Source organism: Balaenoptera borealis (genome assembly GCF_965194805.1).
Source record: "Balaenoptera borealis genome assembly, chromosome: 5".
Classification (NCBI taxonomy): domain Eukaryota; kingdom Metazoa; phylum Chordata; class Mammalia; order Artiodactyla; family Balaenopteridae; genus Balaenoptera; species Balaenoptera borealis.
The window spans coordinates 60,574,880-60,594,705 of NC_138862.1; the positions used below are offsets into that span (position 1 = coordinate 60,574,880).

Here is a 19,826-nt window from a genome sequence, read left to right on the forward strand (position 1 = left end):
GGAGAAGGGTAAGCTGGGCCAAAGTGAGAGAGTGGCATGGACTTATATATACTACCAAATGTAAAATAGATAGCTAGTGGGAAGCAACCGCATAGCACAGGGAGATCAGCTCGGTGCTTTGTGACCACCTAGAGGGGTGGGATAGGGAGGGTGGGAGGGAGATGCAAGAGGGAGGAGTTATGGGGTTATATGTATATGTATAGGTGATTCACTTTGTTATAAAGCAGAAGCTAACACACCATTGTAAAGCAATTATACTCCAATAAAGATGTTAAAAAAATAAAAAAATTAAAAAAAATGTACAAGTAGGAAAATTATTTGTATTCAAATATGACAGACAAATAATTAAAAACAAAACAAAACAAAACTTAACTATATATAGTACCAAACACCATAAATAAACCAAAAAGACAACTAAAAAAAATGAAAAAAAGCTGCAGAATATATAATAATAAAAGCATCAGTAGTCTTAAAAATATAAAGAGCTCCTATAAACAAGAAAAAGATATATATTCAAGGATAAAAATGGATAAAAGGCATCACTATTCATCTTTCTATACCCATTTTCAGATACATATATATATGTAAATGGTGAATATAAAAAAATGTTTAACCCCACTAGTAATAAAAAAATGCAAATGTTGAAGCAATAGTAACACAAAAAATATTTTACCTGTCAACTTGGCCAAAATGATAAATATGTTATCAGGCAGGAAAACAGGTACTTCTTTGATACAACCTTCCTGGAAGGGCAATTTGGTAAAAGTCTTTAAAATATGCATTCTATTTTTAGGTATTTATCCTAAGTAAAGCCTTATGGATGTGTGCAAAGACTTAGCTACTTGTTCACTGAAGCTTTGTTTATAATAGTGGCAAACCAGAAACAACTTAAATGTCCAGCAACAAAGAAGGAGGTATACAGTCTAGCTCGTGGTTCATGATAGAATTTCATGCAGCCATTAAAGGAGATGGCACAGAATGACAGTCCTTAACCAGGAGTTATTCATCAGGTTCACCTGTGGAACTTTAAAAAAAGTATGGTGCCCCACACCAAATTCTGATTTAGTAGGTCTGATTCTGTGTTATACTCTCAGTTGGGAATTACTGTTGCAGAAGTAGATTTAGTGACACAGAAAATTCTCACTATATTGCAGAAATAACTTTACAAAAACAGATTACGTTATTATTAAGTAGAAAAATATATTCTCAACAAAGTGGGTATAGAGGGAACATATCTCACCATAATAAAAGCCATTTATGATATACCCATAGCCAATATAATACTCAATGGTGAAAAGCTGAAAGCCTTCCCAATAAATTCAGGAACAAGACAAGGATGCCCACTCTCACCACTTCTATTCAACACAGCATTGGAAGTCCAAGCCACAGCAATCAACAAGAAAGAGAAATAAAAGGTATCCAAATTGGAAGAGAAGAGGTAAAACTGTCACTATTTGCAGATGACATGATTCTCTATACAGAGAACCATAAAGACTCCACACAAAAACTATTAGAACTAACAAGTGAATTCAGTAAGGGGACTTCCCTGGAGGTCCAGTAGTTAAGACTCTGTGCTTCCACTGCAGGGGGCATGGGTTTGATCCCTGGTCGGGGAACTAAGATCCTGCATGCCATGCAGTACGGCCAAAAAAAAAAAAAAAAAGGAATTCAGTAAGGTAGCAGGATACAAGATTAACATACATAAATCTGTTGCATTTGTTAATACTAACAATGAAATATCAGAAAGAGAAAGCAAAAAAGAAAATCCCATTTAAAATTACATCATATTAGCACAATACTGTAAATCAACTATACTTCAATAAATAAATAAATAAATAAATAAAATAAAATTTGTGTCCAAAAAACCCCCAAGAAACCTAGGAATAAACTTAACCAAGGAAGTGAAAGACCTATACACTGAAAACTACAAAACACTGATAAAGGAAACTGAAGGTGATTCAAAGAAATGGAAAGATATCCCATGCTCTTCAATTGGAAGAATTCATATTATTAAAATGGCCATACTACCCAAAGCTATCTACAGATTAAATGCAACCCCTATCAAAATACTCATGACATTTTCCACAGAACTATAACAAATAATCCTAAAATTTATATGGAATCTCAAAAGACCCAGAATTGCCAAAGCAGTCCTGAAGAATAAAAACAAAGCTGGAGGCATAACACTTCCAGACTTCAGACAATACTACAAAGCTACAGTAATCAAAACAGCATGGTATTGGCACAAAAACAGACATACAGATCAATAGAACAGAATAGAGAGCCCAGAAATAAACCCACACACCTACGGTCAATTAATCTATGACAAAAGAGGCAAGAATATACAATGGAGAAAAAAGTCTCTTCAGCAAGTGGTGTTGGGAAAGCTGAACAACCTCATGTAAATCAGTAAAATTAGAACACTCCTTCACACCATATATAAAAATAAACTCAAAATGGTTTAAAGACCTAAATATAAGACATGACATCATAAAACTCCTAGAAGAGGACACAGGCAAAACATTCTTAGACATAAATCATAGCAATATTATCTTAGATCAGGCTCCCAAAGCAAAAGAAATAAAAGCAAAAATAAACCTAATCAAACTTAAAAGCTTTTGCACAGCAAAGGAAACCATCCACAAAATGAAAAGACAACCCACTGAATGGGAGAAAATATTTGCAAACAATGCAACTGACAAGGGGTTAAGATCCAAAATATACAACAATGCATACACCTCAATATCAAAAAAGCAAACAACCCAATAAACAAAATGGGCAGAAGACCTAAATAGACACTTCTCCAAAGAAGACATACAGATGGCCAACAGGCACATGAAAAGATGCTCAGCATCACTAATTATTAGAGAAATGCAAATCAAAACCACAATGAGGTATCACCTCACACTGGTCAGAGTGGCTATCATCAAAAAGTCCACAAATAATAAATGCTGGAGAGGGTGTGAAGAAAAGGGAATCCTTGTACACTGTCAGTGGGAATGTAAATTGGTGCATCCACTATGGAAAGCAGTACGGAGATTCCTTAAAAAAATAAAAATAGAGCTACCATATGGATCCAGCAATCCCACTCCTGGGCATACATCCAGAAAAAATGAAAACTCTAATTTGAAAAGATACATACACCTCAATGTTCATAGCAGTACCATTTACAATAGCCAAGATATGGAAACAACCCAAGTGCCTATCAACAGACGACTGGTTTAAGAAGATGTGGTGTATATATATACAGTGGACTATTACTCAGCCATAAAAAAAGAATGAAATATTGCCATTTGCAGCAACATGGATGGGCCTAGATAATATCATACTCACTGAAGTAAATCAAACAGAGAAAGACAAATATTATGTGATATCACTTATGCGTGGAATCTAAAAAATAATACAAATGAATGTATATACAAAACTGAAATAGAGTCACAGACATAGAAAACAGACTTATGGTTACCAAAGGGAAAAGGGAAGGGGGAGAGATAAATTAGGAGTATGGGATTAATGGATACAAATTACTGTATATAAAACAGATAAGCAACAAGGATTTACACTACAGCACAGGGAACTATATGCAATATCCTGCAATAACCTATAATGGAAAATAATCTGAAAAAATATATATATATATAACTGAATCACTTGTGCTGTATACCTGAAACAAACACAATATTGGAAATCAACTGTATTTCAATTAAAAAAAAGGAAGAAAAATACATGGCCTTCCTTTTCCTGTATTATGACAGATTAGATACCCTCAATGACTTGACTGAAGAAAATTTAAAAGCTAAATACAACATTAAAGAGAAAAATCTGCATATGCCTGAATAGAGAAAAGACAAGATGACTATACTTCAACATGTTATTTATTGGTGGTTATCTCTAAATGATAGAATTATCGCCTATTTTTTTTTCCTCTGTCATTTTCTCCTGCCAAATTGCTACAATTAATACATATGATTCTTCTTATTAGGAAAATAAAAACTTAAACATTCCCCTCTTATAAGTCACAAGTTCATTTAGAAAGGAAATGCCTGACAATTAAATAAGAGGTGTTCAAGAGTTGTAAACAATGCTTTATATATCTGTTCCTGAAAGAATCTTTCGCTTAGTTGTTTTAAATTCCCTGTCTATATTACGTCTCTACCAGTTTCAACTATACCAGTTTGTATGTGATTATAAAAGAAGATTCAGTTCAAGAAAATCAACACTGACTGAAAGGTAAACTTTGTGCACTGTAGCAGCTCTCATCTTTTAGATAGCCCAGGCCAGGCAACCTGACAACAGCTAACATACCCCAGGCTATACAAGTATAAAGCTCAAAAGCAGGAAGACTAAGCAAAGGAAAAGCAACTTACCTCTCCATTTCTAGGTGGATCCTCCATGGCTGTTGCCTCCTCAGGTAGACTGATGCTTGATGACACGTTTGCACTGAGTTTCCCTAGTGATGCTGCCTTCAGCAGCTCATTCATTTTCTTCCTAGTTTCCTCCTTTGTAACAGCCAGCTCTCTCTTTTGGATCTCTGCATGATGCCAATGCTGCCATTCTGTAAAATGGTGTCGGAGGACTTGTTTCCGGTTATAGTCAGTGGCCAGTTGTTGTTTTCTAAGAAACAAAGCACTTCCATTAAAAAAAAGAAGCCATTTACTGCTTCTTGGTTGATAATATAAATGAAATACAAGTCCAAAGGAGTCCCAGAAATGCTCCATTTTAGCTCCAGCTTATTCTTTTATTTAAGCTCAAAGGAATCATTTTATAAAGCTCCCCAAGGCAAAGGGTCTGCTCACAGAAGTCACTGGCACCTCAAGGCACTGCTTCAGAAGAGTGACTGTTCTGTTCTATCACATCACAAAGGCATATTAAATTTTTTGATTACCATAAAATAGTTTCTGAGAGCTTTTGGAGGGGAAGGAGCAGAAAGAATAGGTATTCAGATAACTGCTTTTAAAAAATATGCATACATGAGGGAGATATTCAGCTATACTTGCAAATCTAAGGAAGACAAGAAGTTTGGGAGAAAGAGAAAGGAACGAAACTTAACAAGTGAATTGTCAATAATTAAGTGTAAGACTTATAAAAATCAACATGAAATTATGAGGGTGGATCTTGTGAAAGAAGGACTTGGTCAGGGAAAGGATCTCTATAGAGGTCTCATTTACCAAAGCCATAAACTGAGTGAATGAAGAACTGCTTTGTGAAGACACTTGTTGAACATTAGAAACATGTGAAAGGCATACACAAGGCACTTGCTCTCAGAGAACTCACTCACAGTCTAGTAGGGGGTCTGGTTCACTCTCTTCCTAAGGAGGAGCTCCTTTTGATTCCTGGAAACTTCATGATGTTAGGGGACGAGACTGCGTGGAGTTGGGAACTGCCAGCTACATTCCCCTCCCAAAGGGACTCTCCATTAGGAGACATGTTTGTGGTAGCCAGTTGAGAATTCAAGTGTAGAGATTTCTGAGATCAATCTATACGTGGATGATTATTGTCTCTGAAGAAGTGAGCTGTAGAGCTTGGAACTTAGGTCGCAACTGGGGTCAGTTTCGAGGTTTAAGATCTAAGATTGTTTAGATACCTAAGTGATTTTATCTTGTAAAGATGACTGGAATAAGGTCTCTACAACACTATTTGCCTATCCATTTCTGTTAAACATACATAATGTTTAACCCTCCTCATGGACTTTTTGGGGTCATATCAAAAAAATCGTAACATTTTAAACCAATGAGTCAGAAGAACATTTCTACAGTTTAAATGCTTAAGTGACTTTTAAACCTTTTTTGACTGCCACCTAAAGAAAAAAGTGTCACACTATGACTTCAAAATAAGTTGATGCGTGTACGTGTGCATGAAACAAAAGTATATATGATTGAAACAAAGGCTCCACCAAATGATATTCACCCTTACTACCAGAGATGTACTCCAATGTTTCTTTTCTAAACTTTTCTATTTTTTAAAAAATATGCCTCATCTTGAGCCTGATTTTAGGACCCATTAATGAGTTAAAACCCTTAGTTTGAAATACTACTCTAGAGTCACAGAATTTAACATTATGTCGGAGAAGTTGGGTGAAACAACCAATTAGTGAGAGTAGTGTTGACTGAAATAAGAGAATTCAGGATAAATGCTAACAGCAATTCTGCCAAGAGCATATTTCATTATATATAATTGCTTCTTTCTAATGCAATGATAGATAATAAATACGACTGACTGATGGTTTTTATAATAAAAATACAATATAGGTGGTAATAAACATCTATATATAATATTTTACTTTGATGGAAAAAAAGAAAGTATCTGAGACTGAATAACCTTGAAATAAAAATTTTAAAAGAAATAAGAATAATAAATCAGGTAGCAACGCAGGTAAGAACAAAGCTCCAAAAATATCAATGTCTAAATAGTGAAACAAACAAAACACCTGATGGCATTTTACTCAAGTAAGTGGAAATCATGTATTTCCACAGACTAGAAGACATATGTTGCTCTGTCTGATTAATGTAAAATTTGATTTACATCAATCTGCTTAGGAAGGAGGAGTGTGAAATTTACCTGATGAGTTAATTTCATGTTTTTACAGCATAAACAGCCAAAAGCCACACTGGAGTTCTGACTGTCAAGGAGAGGGTTATTTGGACAGTATGAAAAGGCAAAGAGAAAAATATTTCTGTAAATATAACAAAAAGAGTAAACAGTAAAAAAAAAAAGGTGGGTTAAAAAATGCGTGTTAATTATTGTGTTTAGAACCCTCTCTATCATGATCATGCAGGAGATCTGAAGATGTACTTCAGATATCTATGTTCATGGGAAGGGTAGGAACACAGAAGCTAGGGATCCAGAGCCGAGACTGGTTCTACTCTTCCTCGCTTGCAGTTCACTTCAGCAGAGTGACAATACTGCAGATAAGTCCATTTCTATACTTTTTTTTTAAAGAATGGATGCACTTATAAAGTTATGTATTTTATTTATTTATTTTTGGCTGCGTTGGGTCTTCGTTGCTGCACGTGGGCTTTCTCTAATTGCCGCGAGCGGGGGCTGCTCTTCACTGCGGTGCGCAGGCTTCTTATTGCGGTGGCTTCTCCTGTTGCGGAGCACGGGCTCTAGGCACGCAGGCTTCAGTAGTTGTGGCACACAGGTTCTAGGCACGTGGGCTTCAGTAGTTGCAGCACGCAGGCTCAGTAGTTGTGGCGCACGGGCTTAGCTGCTCTGTGACATGTGGGATCTTCCCGGATCAGGGCTCGAACCCACGTCTCCTGCACTGGCAGGCAGACTCCCAACCACTGCGCCACCAGGGAAGTCCCATTTCTATACTTTTTAAATGATGACACTAAAAACACAAATATTTCTGAAAGTGAAAAATCACTTAAATTTCTTAAAAGCTTAGTCAGATGTGATTTACCTGGGCATGCTAACCCAAAGAAATGGTTCCACAGTTCCCAGATAATCATAAAATGAAGGACAGAGTTTCTTTATGGAAAACATCCTATCACAATATGTTTCCAAGCTGAAATCAGGGAATTTCTGGCAAGGGTCTATAAACTGATCATTATAATTATACAACTGCATGCAGAGAAAGTCTGTCTCTAAAGAACTAAGAATATAAGATATATAGGCTTAAATAGGAATTTAAATATGAACCAGGATGCTTAGAATCAATACCTCAAATGATACTTAGTTATTGATGCACATTCTAAAACACAGTAGTCAGAAGAACACCAACTAGATATAGGACACTGGGCAAGCAGCTGAAAGTATCTAAATTCCTCCTCAAAGATGGTGTCACTCTAACGACAACAACAAGCCCTATACTGCCTATCCTACAGGATTTTGTTTTTAAAGATGTAATTAAATTTTAAAAAGAACCTGAAAATATAGAACAAATTCACATGTAAGGTAATAACACTATCTTCGGACAAGACTACTAGATATCTAAAAAGTGTCTTGAATTTTTTAAAGGGAAATGAGAAATGACAAATAAATAACCACATACTACTGATCTGAATTGAGTGCTGAAATCTGAACAGAACATAAAAATAGCAATGATGCAAACAGCTGCATTTGGGACGGGGGGGTTCAGCAGGAATAGGAATGCATACGCTAATGCATTCAGAAATGCACCAGGGAGCCCCCCAGGGAAAATGCGGAAGATAACACAGTTCTGTTTTAAAGAGTTTTAAAGTGAGCCAGTCAATGCAAGTCTGGTCCTCCTGCCTCTCTGGCAGATACCAGGAGCTTTATCAGCTTCAGATGCCATGCAATTTCTAGCCTCTCAACTGGATACCCAGGTGGGCACGGAGGGAAGGGCAATGGACCATGACTAACAGAGGCGCTCCATAAATGACTGCCCTAAAGCACGCTGAAATCAGGAGTGCTGGGAATGGGGAATATCCGACAGTTTCTTTTCAATTCAGTCTCCCCACCCCTAGGCTAGCCTGGCGGGTTCACCCCAGCCTGTTCCCACACAAGCTGCATATGTACTGGTTTACCAGTTTTCCCCTAAACTGAAAAGTGCTGTCTTCTACTTAGCCACGATCTGTCTCTCTCAGAAGATGGGACCAAAGAGTTTCTATTTTTAAAAAGCTGCTTGGGGGATTGTAACGCATGATAGCCAAGTCTATGTCACTCCTAAGTTTTTATATTATTGTGCCTTCTGTTGCAATTATTTTTAGTATCTGGGTAAATCTTTAACTTCTTCACTTAGATTGAAAACTCCTAGAAGGCAGGCGTACCCCTGCTGGTTCTTAAGAAAGAGTCTAGGGACTTCCCTGGCAGTCCAGTGGTTAAGACTCCACACTCCCAATGCAGGGGCCCCGGGTTCAATCCCTGGTCGGGGAACTAAGATCCCGCATGCCTCATGGCACGGCCAAAAAAAAAGTCTAGTACACAGTAAGCATCAGTAAAGCTGACTCACTCAATATATGCTATCAAACAGAATAAATGAATGAGTGAATGAATGAATGCCATGGTTTGAGGGATGTCATAGGGCCAGTTTTTCTACTGGCTTGCCACTGTACCCTCAAATCCACATCACTTACATTTTGGGCACTGTTTCCAGACAATGCCTATTAAAGTATAAGTTTTCTGGGAGGGATAACATCAGTTGAGGAGTACAGAGACAGAGCATGAGGGGATAGAGGGACACAGGGAAGAGATAAAAGCCTGTTCCAGGACAGGCCCAAAGTATTTGGTACTAAGTACCAAGGCTCAGGAAGGGTGGGTAGAGGACGTTGAAACAAGCCCTGCTTCTTCCCAATTTGTCTAGGGCTGGCTGTAAATTGAGAGAAGAAGGGAGAGAGGAGGAATGAAAGATCTGGAGCCAACTTTCAAAAGTGAATATGCTAAAGAATTAAAAAATACAGTTCAAATTCCCATACCACCATGTCCAAGGGTCTAACTTAGCGTGTGTACCAGAATTTTGTTGTATTGCCTGAGTGACTGAATCCTTAGTTAGAGTTTGGGAATATTTGTTAATGTTGCAATTGTATTACAATATTGTATTGAAATTTTATAACACCATTACCATAACTACTTTTAAAAGAAAAGAGATGGACAAAAATTCCTATTAGGGAAAGCAAGGTACATTTTTTAGAAGAAATACATGGATGACCTTGGAGTGGAGTGAGACTCTGAGCACAGGTTCAGTAAGAAAATATGGTGGCTGGACTTCCCTGATGGCGCAGTGGTTAAGAATCCGCCTGCTAATGCAGGGGACACGGGTTCAAGCCCTGGTCTGGGAAGATCCCACATGCCGCGGAGCAACGAAGCCCGTGCGCCACAACTACTGAGCCTGCGCTCTAGAGCCCGTGAGCCACAACTACTGAAGCCCACGTGCCTAGAGCCGGTGCTCTGCAACAAGAGAAGCCACTGCAATGAGAAGCCTGCACACTGCAATGAAGAGTAGCCCCTGCTAACCGCAACTAGAGAGAGCCCGTGCGCAGCAACAAAGACTCAACGCAGCCAAAAATAAATAAATAAATAAATTTATAAAAAAGAAAATATGGTGGCTAAATCATGAATGAGAAAAAGAGAGGGATCTGTTGTTGCTCCAGAGAGAAAGTGGGAAGAACAAAAAGGAAAGAAGGCAAAGAAAGAAGCCCAAAAAGCTGGGCCCTGCATGGCCAGTAAGAGGAAAGCCCAAGTGGCAAAAACAAATGTGGATTCAAGAGCTGGAGACTAAGGACACAGCTGACATCTGAGAAACAGACACAGCAAATGATTTCCATGTCCAGGTGGATGGGCCAAAGAACCACCTATGCCTTGTCAATCCGGTAAGAGTTTAGTTGCTACAATGAGTAACCCATTTACAATGAATGCGCTCTATCCCTCGATCTCACTATTTAGAAAAAAGTGCTTGAAAATGTTATGGAGTTAAATTGCAGGACAGGAAGCAACTGAGCTCTTCATTCATCCACTAACTCACCTATTATTCAACAATTATGTATTTGGTGTCCACAGAGGAACTGGGAGAGACTCCGATGAGCACGGTAAAGAGGGTCCTGGCTCTCCTGACACCCCCGATCCCACTGACATTTCTTGGTTTCTGCTTGTATTGATAGTAGCTACCTTTGAGCTTTTTTCTCCACCTCTATTATCCCAACCTTCTTTGAACAAAATCACCTAACAATTTCCTAAAACAATCTCTAGAACAAAGAACAACATGCAGAGAGCCCGGGATCTGTGGGAAAGCAGCATGAAGGACAGTTTGTATCTAACAGGTCCTTTCTTATATGTTTCTAGCATGACTTGTTATTTGTTAATTATTGCTCTTGTTTTACATCTACAATCATCTGAAGTCAACTGCAATATAACTGAAAAACGTGACTGTCTTAGGGAGCCATCACCTAGGTGCTATTTAACTAGGAGCAGCATGTTATAGGAAAAAGCATCTGACTCAGCATCGAAAGGACCAGGCTCTAGTCCTGGACTGGCTACTCGTAACTTTATGACTTGAGACACTTGTTTATCCTTTTTGTGCCTTACTTTTATCATCTGTAAAATGAGGGGCTGGATCAGATGCTCCTTGAGGTGCTTTCCTACTCTAAGAACTTTTTGCTCTAAAGTTTTATAGTAAAAAAAATTATTATAAGTTAAATATTTTCTAACTCTGACAGTTAAAAAAATGTAGCACCCATTCTGAACATTTAAAAATAGACACTTGAAAATAATTCACAGATATGAGACAAGAAGTTCTAAGAGGATCTTTAAAAAAAATTGGCACATAATGCTATTATGAAATCCCCATTTAGTGCTTTTATATTTAAATAGTTTAATTGGAATGGAATCTCAAGTTCTTCAGATTTTTCTTCTACAAGTTTCTTCTGGCATGTAAATTTCACAGACCACTTTTACCTTTAACATCTTAGTTGCCACTCCCTCTCTGCCCTCACTCATGATGCTTCCCCTTTCCAACACCTCCAATTTCTCTTCTTTATCCAACAAATCCAGCTTTGAGTAAGTTATCATCCCAATTCCTTAGATCAATCACTAGGTCCTGAAAATTTAGACATAAATTGTGAAAGAGCTTTTTTTTTCCCCACACTGAAGATTTTCCCCAGCATACTGTAGGAAAGGAAAATTGTCTAGGTCACCCTCCTGCTTAAAAACCTTCAGGAATTCACCTTTATTTACCTAAGAACGCCTAAACTCCTTGCCTTAGCATTTAAGGCCTTCCACAAGTTGATGAACTTGACAACCACATGCTTGATGATTGCCAGCCACACGTAATGCCATTACTTCATCTCCCTTTTTCTACCTAGGAACATCCTACTTACTGTTCAGAGCCCAGCAAGACCCATCTTCCTGATAAAGCCTTTCCGGACACTCTGTAGGATCCTCCCCAGTTACTTCCCTCTACTAAGTTCTCAGCAGCAGAAGGAGATGCATTACAAAGTTTATAATGTTAATCCATACCTGTACTGTTTCTAGATCTCGTTTTCCCCACAAAACTGAGTTCTTTGAGGACAAGGGGCCATGTGTCAGGCTCCTAAGTATTCTCCCCAGGGCCTGATGCTGTCACAGGGATGCACAACTCCAGGGGGCGCCATTCCCTTCTACATGACGATGCTTTCATATACCATTCATCCAATTGTTCACCCAGAAGGAATAACAGAGTTGCTGGTAGAAAAGTGATTAAACGTAAGACCATGAACTGCTCCCTCCAGCTCCCCCAACCAATAAACAAATGGCTCCTTCTACATCTATGATTTCGGTTCAAGAATGCAAAGTTGACCTTGGAAATGAAAAGAAGAAAATGTATTTGATTTTAGGATGATGGAACAAAGAAAGTTTTATTTGAAGGCAAATTCTGTGTCATTCACAAGCCTAAGAGGGAGCTGATATAAAGGTGTCAAAAACCTCTAAAGGTGTGGGGGAAGGGAGGAATCACCCTTGCCAGGTCTGCCTTCCCAGATGAATGTTCCCTGTCTCCCTAATTAACATTCCACGTGCAGACAGTGATTCCTCTCAATGAGAATTACTACCGCATAAGCCAAATTCTGTCTTCTAAATTGTAAGATGGTCCAGGGTGCAATGATACTACATCAAAGGATAAGGGAAAAAGCATAATACTTGCTTCCTTTAAAAAAGGAAAGCATGTACATTGGTATATTTTAATCAAAAAATGTTTTTCGCTTATAATTTTCCGTTACAATTTTCTAGTTTGGGATGTAACAGAGAAAAACAGTGATTATCATATATTATAAGTAGATGAGATGATTCCAGTGAACAGCATTTTTAGAGCTTATTTCTGGATTCTTCAGGAGGAAAGATGTCCTACATAAACATACTAGAAGGATTTTCATGGCATAAGTAATAGTACCTGTTTTCTTCCCTAAGGTCATTTTCCATGGCTTGAGTCTCCCGCCCCAACTTCTGGGATCTTGTGTAGTCTCTCCAGGCCCGCAGGACCTTCAGTTGCAACTTCCAGTCAGACAGGGTCCCAGCTTTCCCCAGCTTAATCCTATGATCAAGAATCAGCTTGTGCCAGGCAGAGAAATACCGTTTTTGACACTGCAATGGAAACATTGGAAAATCAGCACTAGGTTTTCTAATATCTACTAGTGAGAACCCTCTCCTCAGATATCCCCCTCACACTTTTTCTGACAAATCTAGGAACTGTTGTCTTGATGGAAGGGGAACAGACAATTGCTTTATGCTCAAATGACAAGAAATATTCAAGTCATGCAACAAAGGCACTATCAGCCTCATGGCAAACTAAAACATTTAATTCTCACCGTAAGGCACCAGTCCTATGCAGAGCTGGAGTAACTGTCACAACTAAGATCTAAGTTAAGGGGCTTGTTAGAGAGGGTTGAAAGGCCTGCTTCCAACAGATCTCCCCTGCCAGGCTGTCTTGGAGTTTAAAATACCATTAACCATTATCACCACTGATGTCCTGCACAAATGAACATGGGAGATCCCATAGGATGGAACGGGGTCTCTGGTCCCTGGGAACAAGATGACTAAAAACAGCTTCAGCTGGGCTACCACTGACCACGTCAGGGCTTTGGTGAACACTCCTAGAGAAGCTAGATACGCGGGCTGCTTGCGTTCTTCCACTATATGTATATGACAACAAATCAGACAAGGTCTACTGACCCTAAGCATGTCCCCAGAGAAGTACTTACGGTCCTAGGCTAAGAAAATCTCTGCGATCTAGGCCTTGCCTACATCTTCTACCTTCACAGCAAACTTTATGCACCTACTATATCAAATTACTTTCAGCTCTTGGCCTTATACCAGCCACACTGTTCCGTGCTTTTCTATCTATGGTCATAGTAATTTCTCTGTCCTTTTCTGCCCTCTCTCTGCCTATTTCATGAGTCACCTCTCTCAGGAAGCCCTCCTAATACCAATCACTCTCCCCACGTGTAAGTGCCCTGCCACTGTGTTCCCAGAGCAACCTATGCTTTCTTCAGTCAAAATGGTCATCATACTGTGTTATAATCACCTGTTTACCAGTTTCCACAAGACTGTGAGCCTCCAGAAGGAGGGACTGGCAGATCTGAGAGTGTACCACGTGTGAAGAGCACTAAAACAGAAAGTAACCTCATAGGAAGTGACTCTGGGAGGTACAGGAGATGCCTGCTGACCAGCTTCGAGAACTTGGTAGCCATATCAGGGTCAGCCCTATTTATTGCTTCTTTCTCTTTAAAAATACTTGTCTTTCACTATTTCAACATTAGGTAAGCTGTGTTTGAATTTGGGAATTCTGAACAAAGTTGTTTAAGATATAATCTCTATTTTTGAGAGGTTACAGGGAGAGAGAATATATAAATTAAAAGACTAATAACATGAGAGAGCACAGGCTAGACTTCTTAGAAATAGCCCATTTGGCCTGAAATATTTTCTACAAAAGAAACCAATTATATTCCCATTTAGACAAACTACAAAATCTTCTTTACTATAATTTTCCATTAGGAGAAACCATGGCAGTCTTTAAAAAGCCCTTGTTCCCTTTCCATTATGTCATATGAGGGCACGTTTCCTAGACCTTCGCCTTAGATTCTGTGGAAGGAAAGGAGGGAAGGAGGGAGAGAGCAGGAGAACAGGGAGGAAGGGAGGAATGGATGAAGGGAAATTTGCTGAATATAAGATATGCCTTCAGTCATAACAAGGAAAAGACACACAGCTGCCTGGTGGAGAGGGTATGCTTTTTGCATTATTATTTGCTTATCTATCCCGCAAAATACAGCATGGAAAAAAAGAAAATAGTGTTAACTTGTGCACCATAGTCAAAAGAAAATATATCTATTTACCAGATTCATTTAAGAGATTCTTCTTAAAAGACTTGATGAAATAGTCTATGTATGGGTAGTTATCTCTAATTTTAACTCCTGGAATATTTCTAATGATGAAATGGTACAAACATAATCCACCTTGACAATAGTAGCGCTATTAACAGTGTCCTTCTTAGATTTCCATATTTTTTTTCTCTAGTCCAAAGCATTTCACATGTACTATTTTATTGACTCATAGACCATCATTACAAAATAGAGAGGCTGCAGATATGATTATGATTTACCTTACCAAGCCAAACTTCAAATAGAGAACAGATAATGACTATATTCACAAAGCAAAGAGTTAGTGGTATACCTAAGGCTAAATCTGAAACGTTCAGGCAGCCTGATGACCCTAATCTACTAGGCAAAAAGTCTCTTTTGAAGAGGAAGAACAAATTACTTGCTTTTTTCTGAAAGAGAAAGAACTTGATATACAACTTACTACAGTAGAAAAGCACTGCTGGAAAATATCTGAATTTAAGAGGGGGAAAATTTGAGTCTGTAAATGCCATAGTCAATATATTTCTTTAAAAATACTTAAGTGTAGACTGTGAGAGCAAAATGATCGGTTTTGAAGGTCTATAATTCAGTTTCACTACACAGAAGTTAATAGCAGCAAAGTGACACATTCATACAGTAACTGCTTTCTTGAAATCAACTTGCCATTGGTTTTTTTATTCCTGCCTACTCAAAAGAGCAATCCCATTTAAATTAAATTAAAAAAATAAAAGTATGAATCAAGAATAGCCACTCAGTTATTCTTGATTCACAGCAAACATTATTTAGGCAAACAGGAGTTCCATAAATGTGCTTGGAGGAAAATACTTGGGAAAGGAAAACATTCTCGGTCCTGTCTTCTCTGGGAGAAGATGCTAGCACTCCACTCTTACTTAGAAGGGACAAGAAGTGGCATAGTTCACAGTCAACATCTATTCACGTTTCGTATTACCCTCCCCCAAGTGGCGTCCCTGCAGCGCTCAGGCTTGCTTTTCCTCTTCAGGTCTACACTCGCACTACAGCAGTGCTCTATCCCTTTGCTCTTTGAAACAAGAACTATTATTTAAAACCACAGCTGGTCAGAAGAGGAACACCTTCTGCTTAAGCCAGAGAACTTGATGTTTGAACTAGATGGACTACTCGTCTGACCTCCCTCCGTTTCTTACCTAGTTCACTTATTTCTGCACCATGTTTTTATTTCTGATAGATTCTCAAATATAGTCATGCATTCTTTTACTAATTTCTACCATCTCTTTATTATAGTTGTGGTCATAATTAAGGCTTGTTACAGGTAAGTAAAATACTGAAAATCACTGTAGGAAGAACTGCTCCTAAGTACATATCTACAATAATTTTTAAGATAAAATACTACAAAGTGAAATTTAGAAAGTTTTTAAGTGAAATGCTTTTCTCCTTTCAAAATCAAAATCTTCCACGAGACATCATTTGGTCATTAAGGATTCCACTCAAGAGAAGAAATGACAGCTCACCCTGCTAAATTTATTACCTGCACTGGAGTTACCCTCGTTTTGTTGGCAAGAAAAGCTCTTCCCTGAAGTGTAATCACACTGCTGTCACTGGGAATGATTGACGTTAGGTGGAACAGCAATTTGCTATCTAATCTTCATTGTAATTCTAACCCTGTCACTAGAGATGCTTGTTCTGATTAATGGAGTGGGTAACTCATCAAAATTCCTCAGCTATTTCCCTTTTGTCACAAAGCTCAGTGATAATTGCATCAAAATGCTCAGTCATGGAAAAATAAACAATGAATTGTAAAGAGGACAAAAATGTCAACAGGTTTACAATTTATTTTTGCCGAATGGAATTAACTGTGGTGCAACTGGTGGTCAAGGGGAGCCGGACAAGGACCAAAGGTTAGAGATAAAGGACCCAGCTGACTCCTGGCTGGTCCCAGACCCAAAGGAAGAGAGAGATGCTCTAATACTACCCAAGAAAGCGGTCCTCCACTCCTTTTTTCCTTTTTGAGGACCACTATAGCTAGGCAGAAGACCCCACAGATACTAAGAAGTATTTGATGGGTGGAGAGGAGGATCTTGTTTATGACAAAATGAAGCCCCTGGGAAGAAGCAGCACTGAAAATCAGTCCCCTATATCCCATCCTATCCCTGATTTTCATAATTTTGCCCCAAAGAAAAGAGAGGAAATCACTGTGTCCCCTACCGCCAACCATATACACTCCTGTAACTATTATACATAAATACCTTAGGGAAAATACATTCAGTTTTCAGCACACTGTGCTAAGACCTGGACTTGCTGTTGGCTTCCATGGAAAAGCCTAAACTCTGACAACCACTGCAATGTGAAATGGTAACACTGGCTACAGACAAAAAGCTACTTTTGTTATATACTGGAAGCTGTGATGCTCATTTTACTTCTGTATTTAACTTTTTCCCCTTCATTTTTTAAACTTAAAAAAAACCCTCACTCTATTACAGAAATTTCATAAACATACCCAGAAGTAGAATAGAAGAATAAATCCCTCACTCAGCTTCAAAAATTACCAGCATTATGCTGATTTTGTTTCATTTCTCTTCCACTCACTTTTCTTTCCTGGAGTGTTTAAAAATAAATTCCAGACATCAGACATTGTATCATTTCACCCATAAATGCATTGATATGTATTATTAACAAAAGGACATTTTGTAAATTCTTCTTAATTCTGCTAAGAAGTTTCAATCAATAATATTGCTGTATTTATCTAATTCTGTTTCACTGCAGAAGTAGCAGAATTTCAGAAAGCAACTGCTTAGTCTCATCATATTAAATTCTTAACGAATAAAATGCTCTGGGATCTTTTAAAGAAGAATGACCACAATACAGCCTATAACCTGACTAGGATAGGGCTCCTTTCCCAACAAAGCCTGAACCAATTTTCATGACCTCATGTCTTTAGGGAAGGCAGGATTACTGTTCCTCATCAGCTGCTCTTTCATCTTTCTTTCCCTTCTAGACCTTCTTCCTCCTTCTACAATCTCCACTCCCTGCCCATTCTCCCCACTCCCAGCATGCCCCACAAACATACACTATGCCAAAAGTACAGCTGACTTCAGAATATATTAGACAAATGCTGGATTCACCTCTAGGGGCCTCTGACAGTAAGACGATGATGTGATGTCATTTGTTCCTCACCCATATGGTTCTTAAGATCCTTATAAATATTCACCTGAAATTTCTAGTGTTTAGGGGAAAAGATACTCTACTCTGCATAATTTTAGAGAATGGGCTTCATTTATGCCAAAGGCCCTTTTCTTAACTTTTTAAAAGCAGAATTTAATCAGTACTTTTTTCAAAAGACAAAAAAAGAAAATCAGATACTTTTGAATTAGAACCTCTGGGATCAAAATGGTATTTTGAAAAGCAAAACACTCTTGCAATGTTTTGGTAAACTGGCTCTCACTGTCCCTTCTGTGAGAATGGGAAACCCGGGTTACTCACAGGGTGAGAGTAAGGAAGAGTACAATAACAAACTAAACAACCTCCTTACCAACACCAACAAAATTTTATTTGGAAATTTTCCATAGAGTGGCTGTATGAAGTTATATGTAATAATGCTTCAAAGCCCTCCTAAAATGCACAGCACACAATGTCCTTGGTGATACGTTTAGACGGGAGAGTTACAAGAATCCCAATATTCTTCGTGTGTCTGCCCAACACTTCCCTTACTCTGCAGTTTTATTTGCAAAGAGGTTTTTCCTTCATTTCCTTCCCCAAACATAAGACAACATTGCTGAGACGATAGCAGCAACTGCTATGATCAGAAATGGTTGTGTTTCAGTGCTATGCAGGCAGTCCTGCTAAAACTAAGATTTTGGGGAAGGAATCATGCTGTATAAATGAGGTTCTTAACTACAGTTTTCAACACCTTGAAAGAAAGAAAAAAAAAAAAATGCAGGCTTCTCTTCCATGGATTCCCACATTCTCTCAGTTTAGTTTGGGGCAGCCTCTTGGAAGGCACTATGCCACAAGCATAACATCAACAATGCCTCCTTCGGGTCATTATTATCTTATCCTCTAACAGAGATATGTAAACAAGCAAATCAAAACCTTCCCCCCCTAGAATTAAGATTTAGTTAGTGTCAACGCATCTTTCTTTGTTTTCTTCAACTTTTACAAGCAGGAAAGAACATAGATTTTTTTATCTGAAGAAAACATAAAATGTATTTCAGAATAGGGTGAGAATTAAGAAGGCCACTTTCCAAACAGTATAAGAATTTCATACTTAATCCCTTGCTGTTTCTGCTAATTAGCACTGACATGTGGATTGCTGAATCTCCCCAAGAGATTTCACTGCAAGATCAAAGAGAAAGTAGGATAGGATGGAAGTAGAAAGTTTCTATATAAAAATAAGTGTTTTTGACAAAATAAAGAGACCTGGCAATGAAATGAGTGGGAAAGAGGCATGAACAGTGCTGCACCTGAACTTGTGTTTTGGTAAGAGAGCCTGCTCTGTTTCTCTCAGAAAGTCTCCTATTAAATAATGTGGCCCACGCATAGCACAGGGAGATCAGCTTGGTGCTTTGTGACCACCTAGAGGGGTGGGATAGGGAGGGTGGGAGGGAGACACAAGAGGGAGGAGATATGGGGATGTATGTATATGTATAACTGATTCACTTTGTTATAAAGCAGAAACTAACCATTGTAAAGCAATTATACCCAATAAAGATGTTTAAAAATAAATAAATAAAAATAAATAAATAAATAAATTTCTGACCCACCAAAAAAAAATAAAAATAAAAAATAATGTGGCCCAAATGTGCTGTTAAGAAATTGTTTGGCGGAACAAACCCAGAGTCAAAGCACAAAGAATACAGGACCTACAAGGGCCTGAACTAGAGCAACCGTTAGAAACAGATTCTTTGAAGTCTTCCTGCGAATTATATAGCTTGCTGTTGGGTTTGTGCCAGTGAACCATTCTGAGGGTGCTGACAAGAGTTTCCTGCTATCTAACCGCTCACTGCAAGCCAGGTAGGCATTTTCCCGCTTTTTATTCTGTGGTCATATTTAGGCTGCTGAGTATCC

General features: G+C 38.4%; 1 protein-coding gene across 7 annotated transcripts in view; it reads right to left on the reverse strand.

The window, feature by feature from the left end:
* Window positions 1-19,826, reverse strand: part of CCDC191 (coiled-coil domain containing 191) — a 101,277-nt gene that overhangs the window by 45,108 nt on the left and 36,343 nt on the right. For 4 of the 7 annotated variants that reach the window (XR_014245358.1, XM_082394661.1, XM_082394660.1 and 1 more), the window contains exons 8-10: window positions 12,824-13,014; window positions 4,368-4,614; window positions 674-743 (exon numbers count right to left, since the gene is read on the reverse strand). Coding sequence is in view for 6 of the 7 variants with exons in the window: in XM_082394661.1 (XP_082250787.1) it covers window positions 674-743; window positions 4,368-4,614; window positions 12,824-13,014 (508 nt within the window). In the remaining variant the exon portion in view is untranslated. The remainder of the gene's footprint in view (window positions 1-673; window positions 744-4,367; window positions 4,615-12,823; window positions 13,015-19,826) is intronic. The other 3 variants (XM_082394664.1, XM_082394663.1, XM_082394662.1) reach the window with 1 other exon arrangement.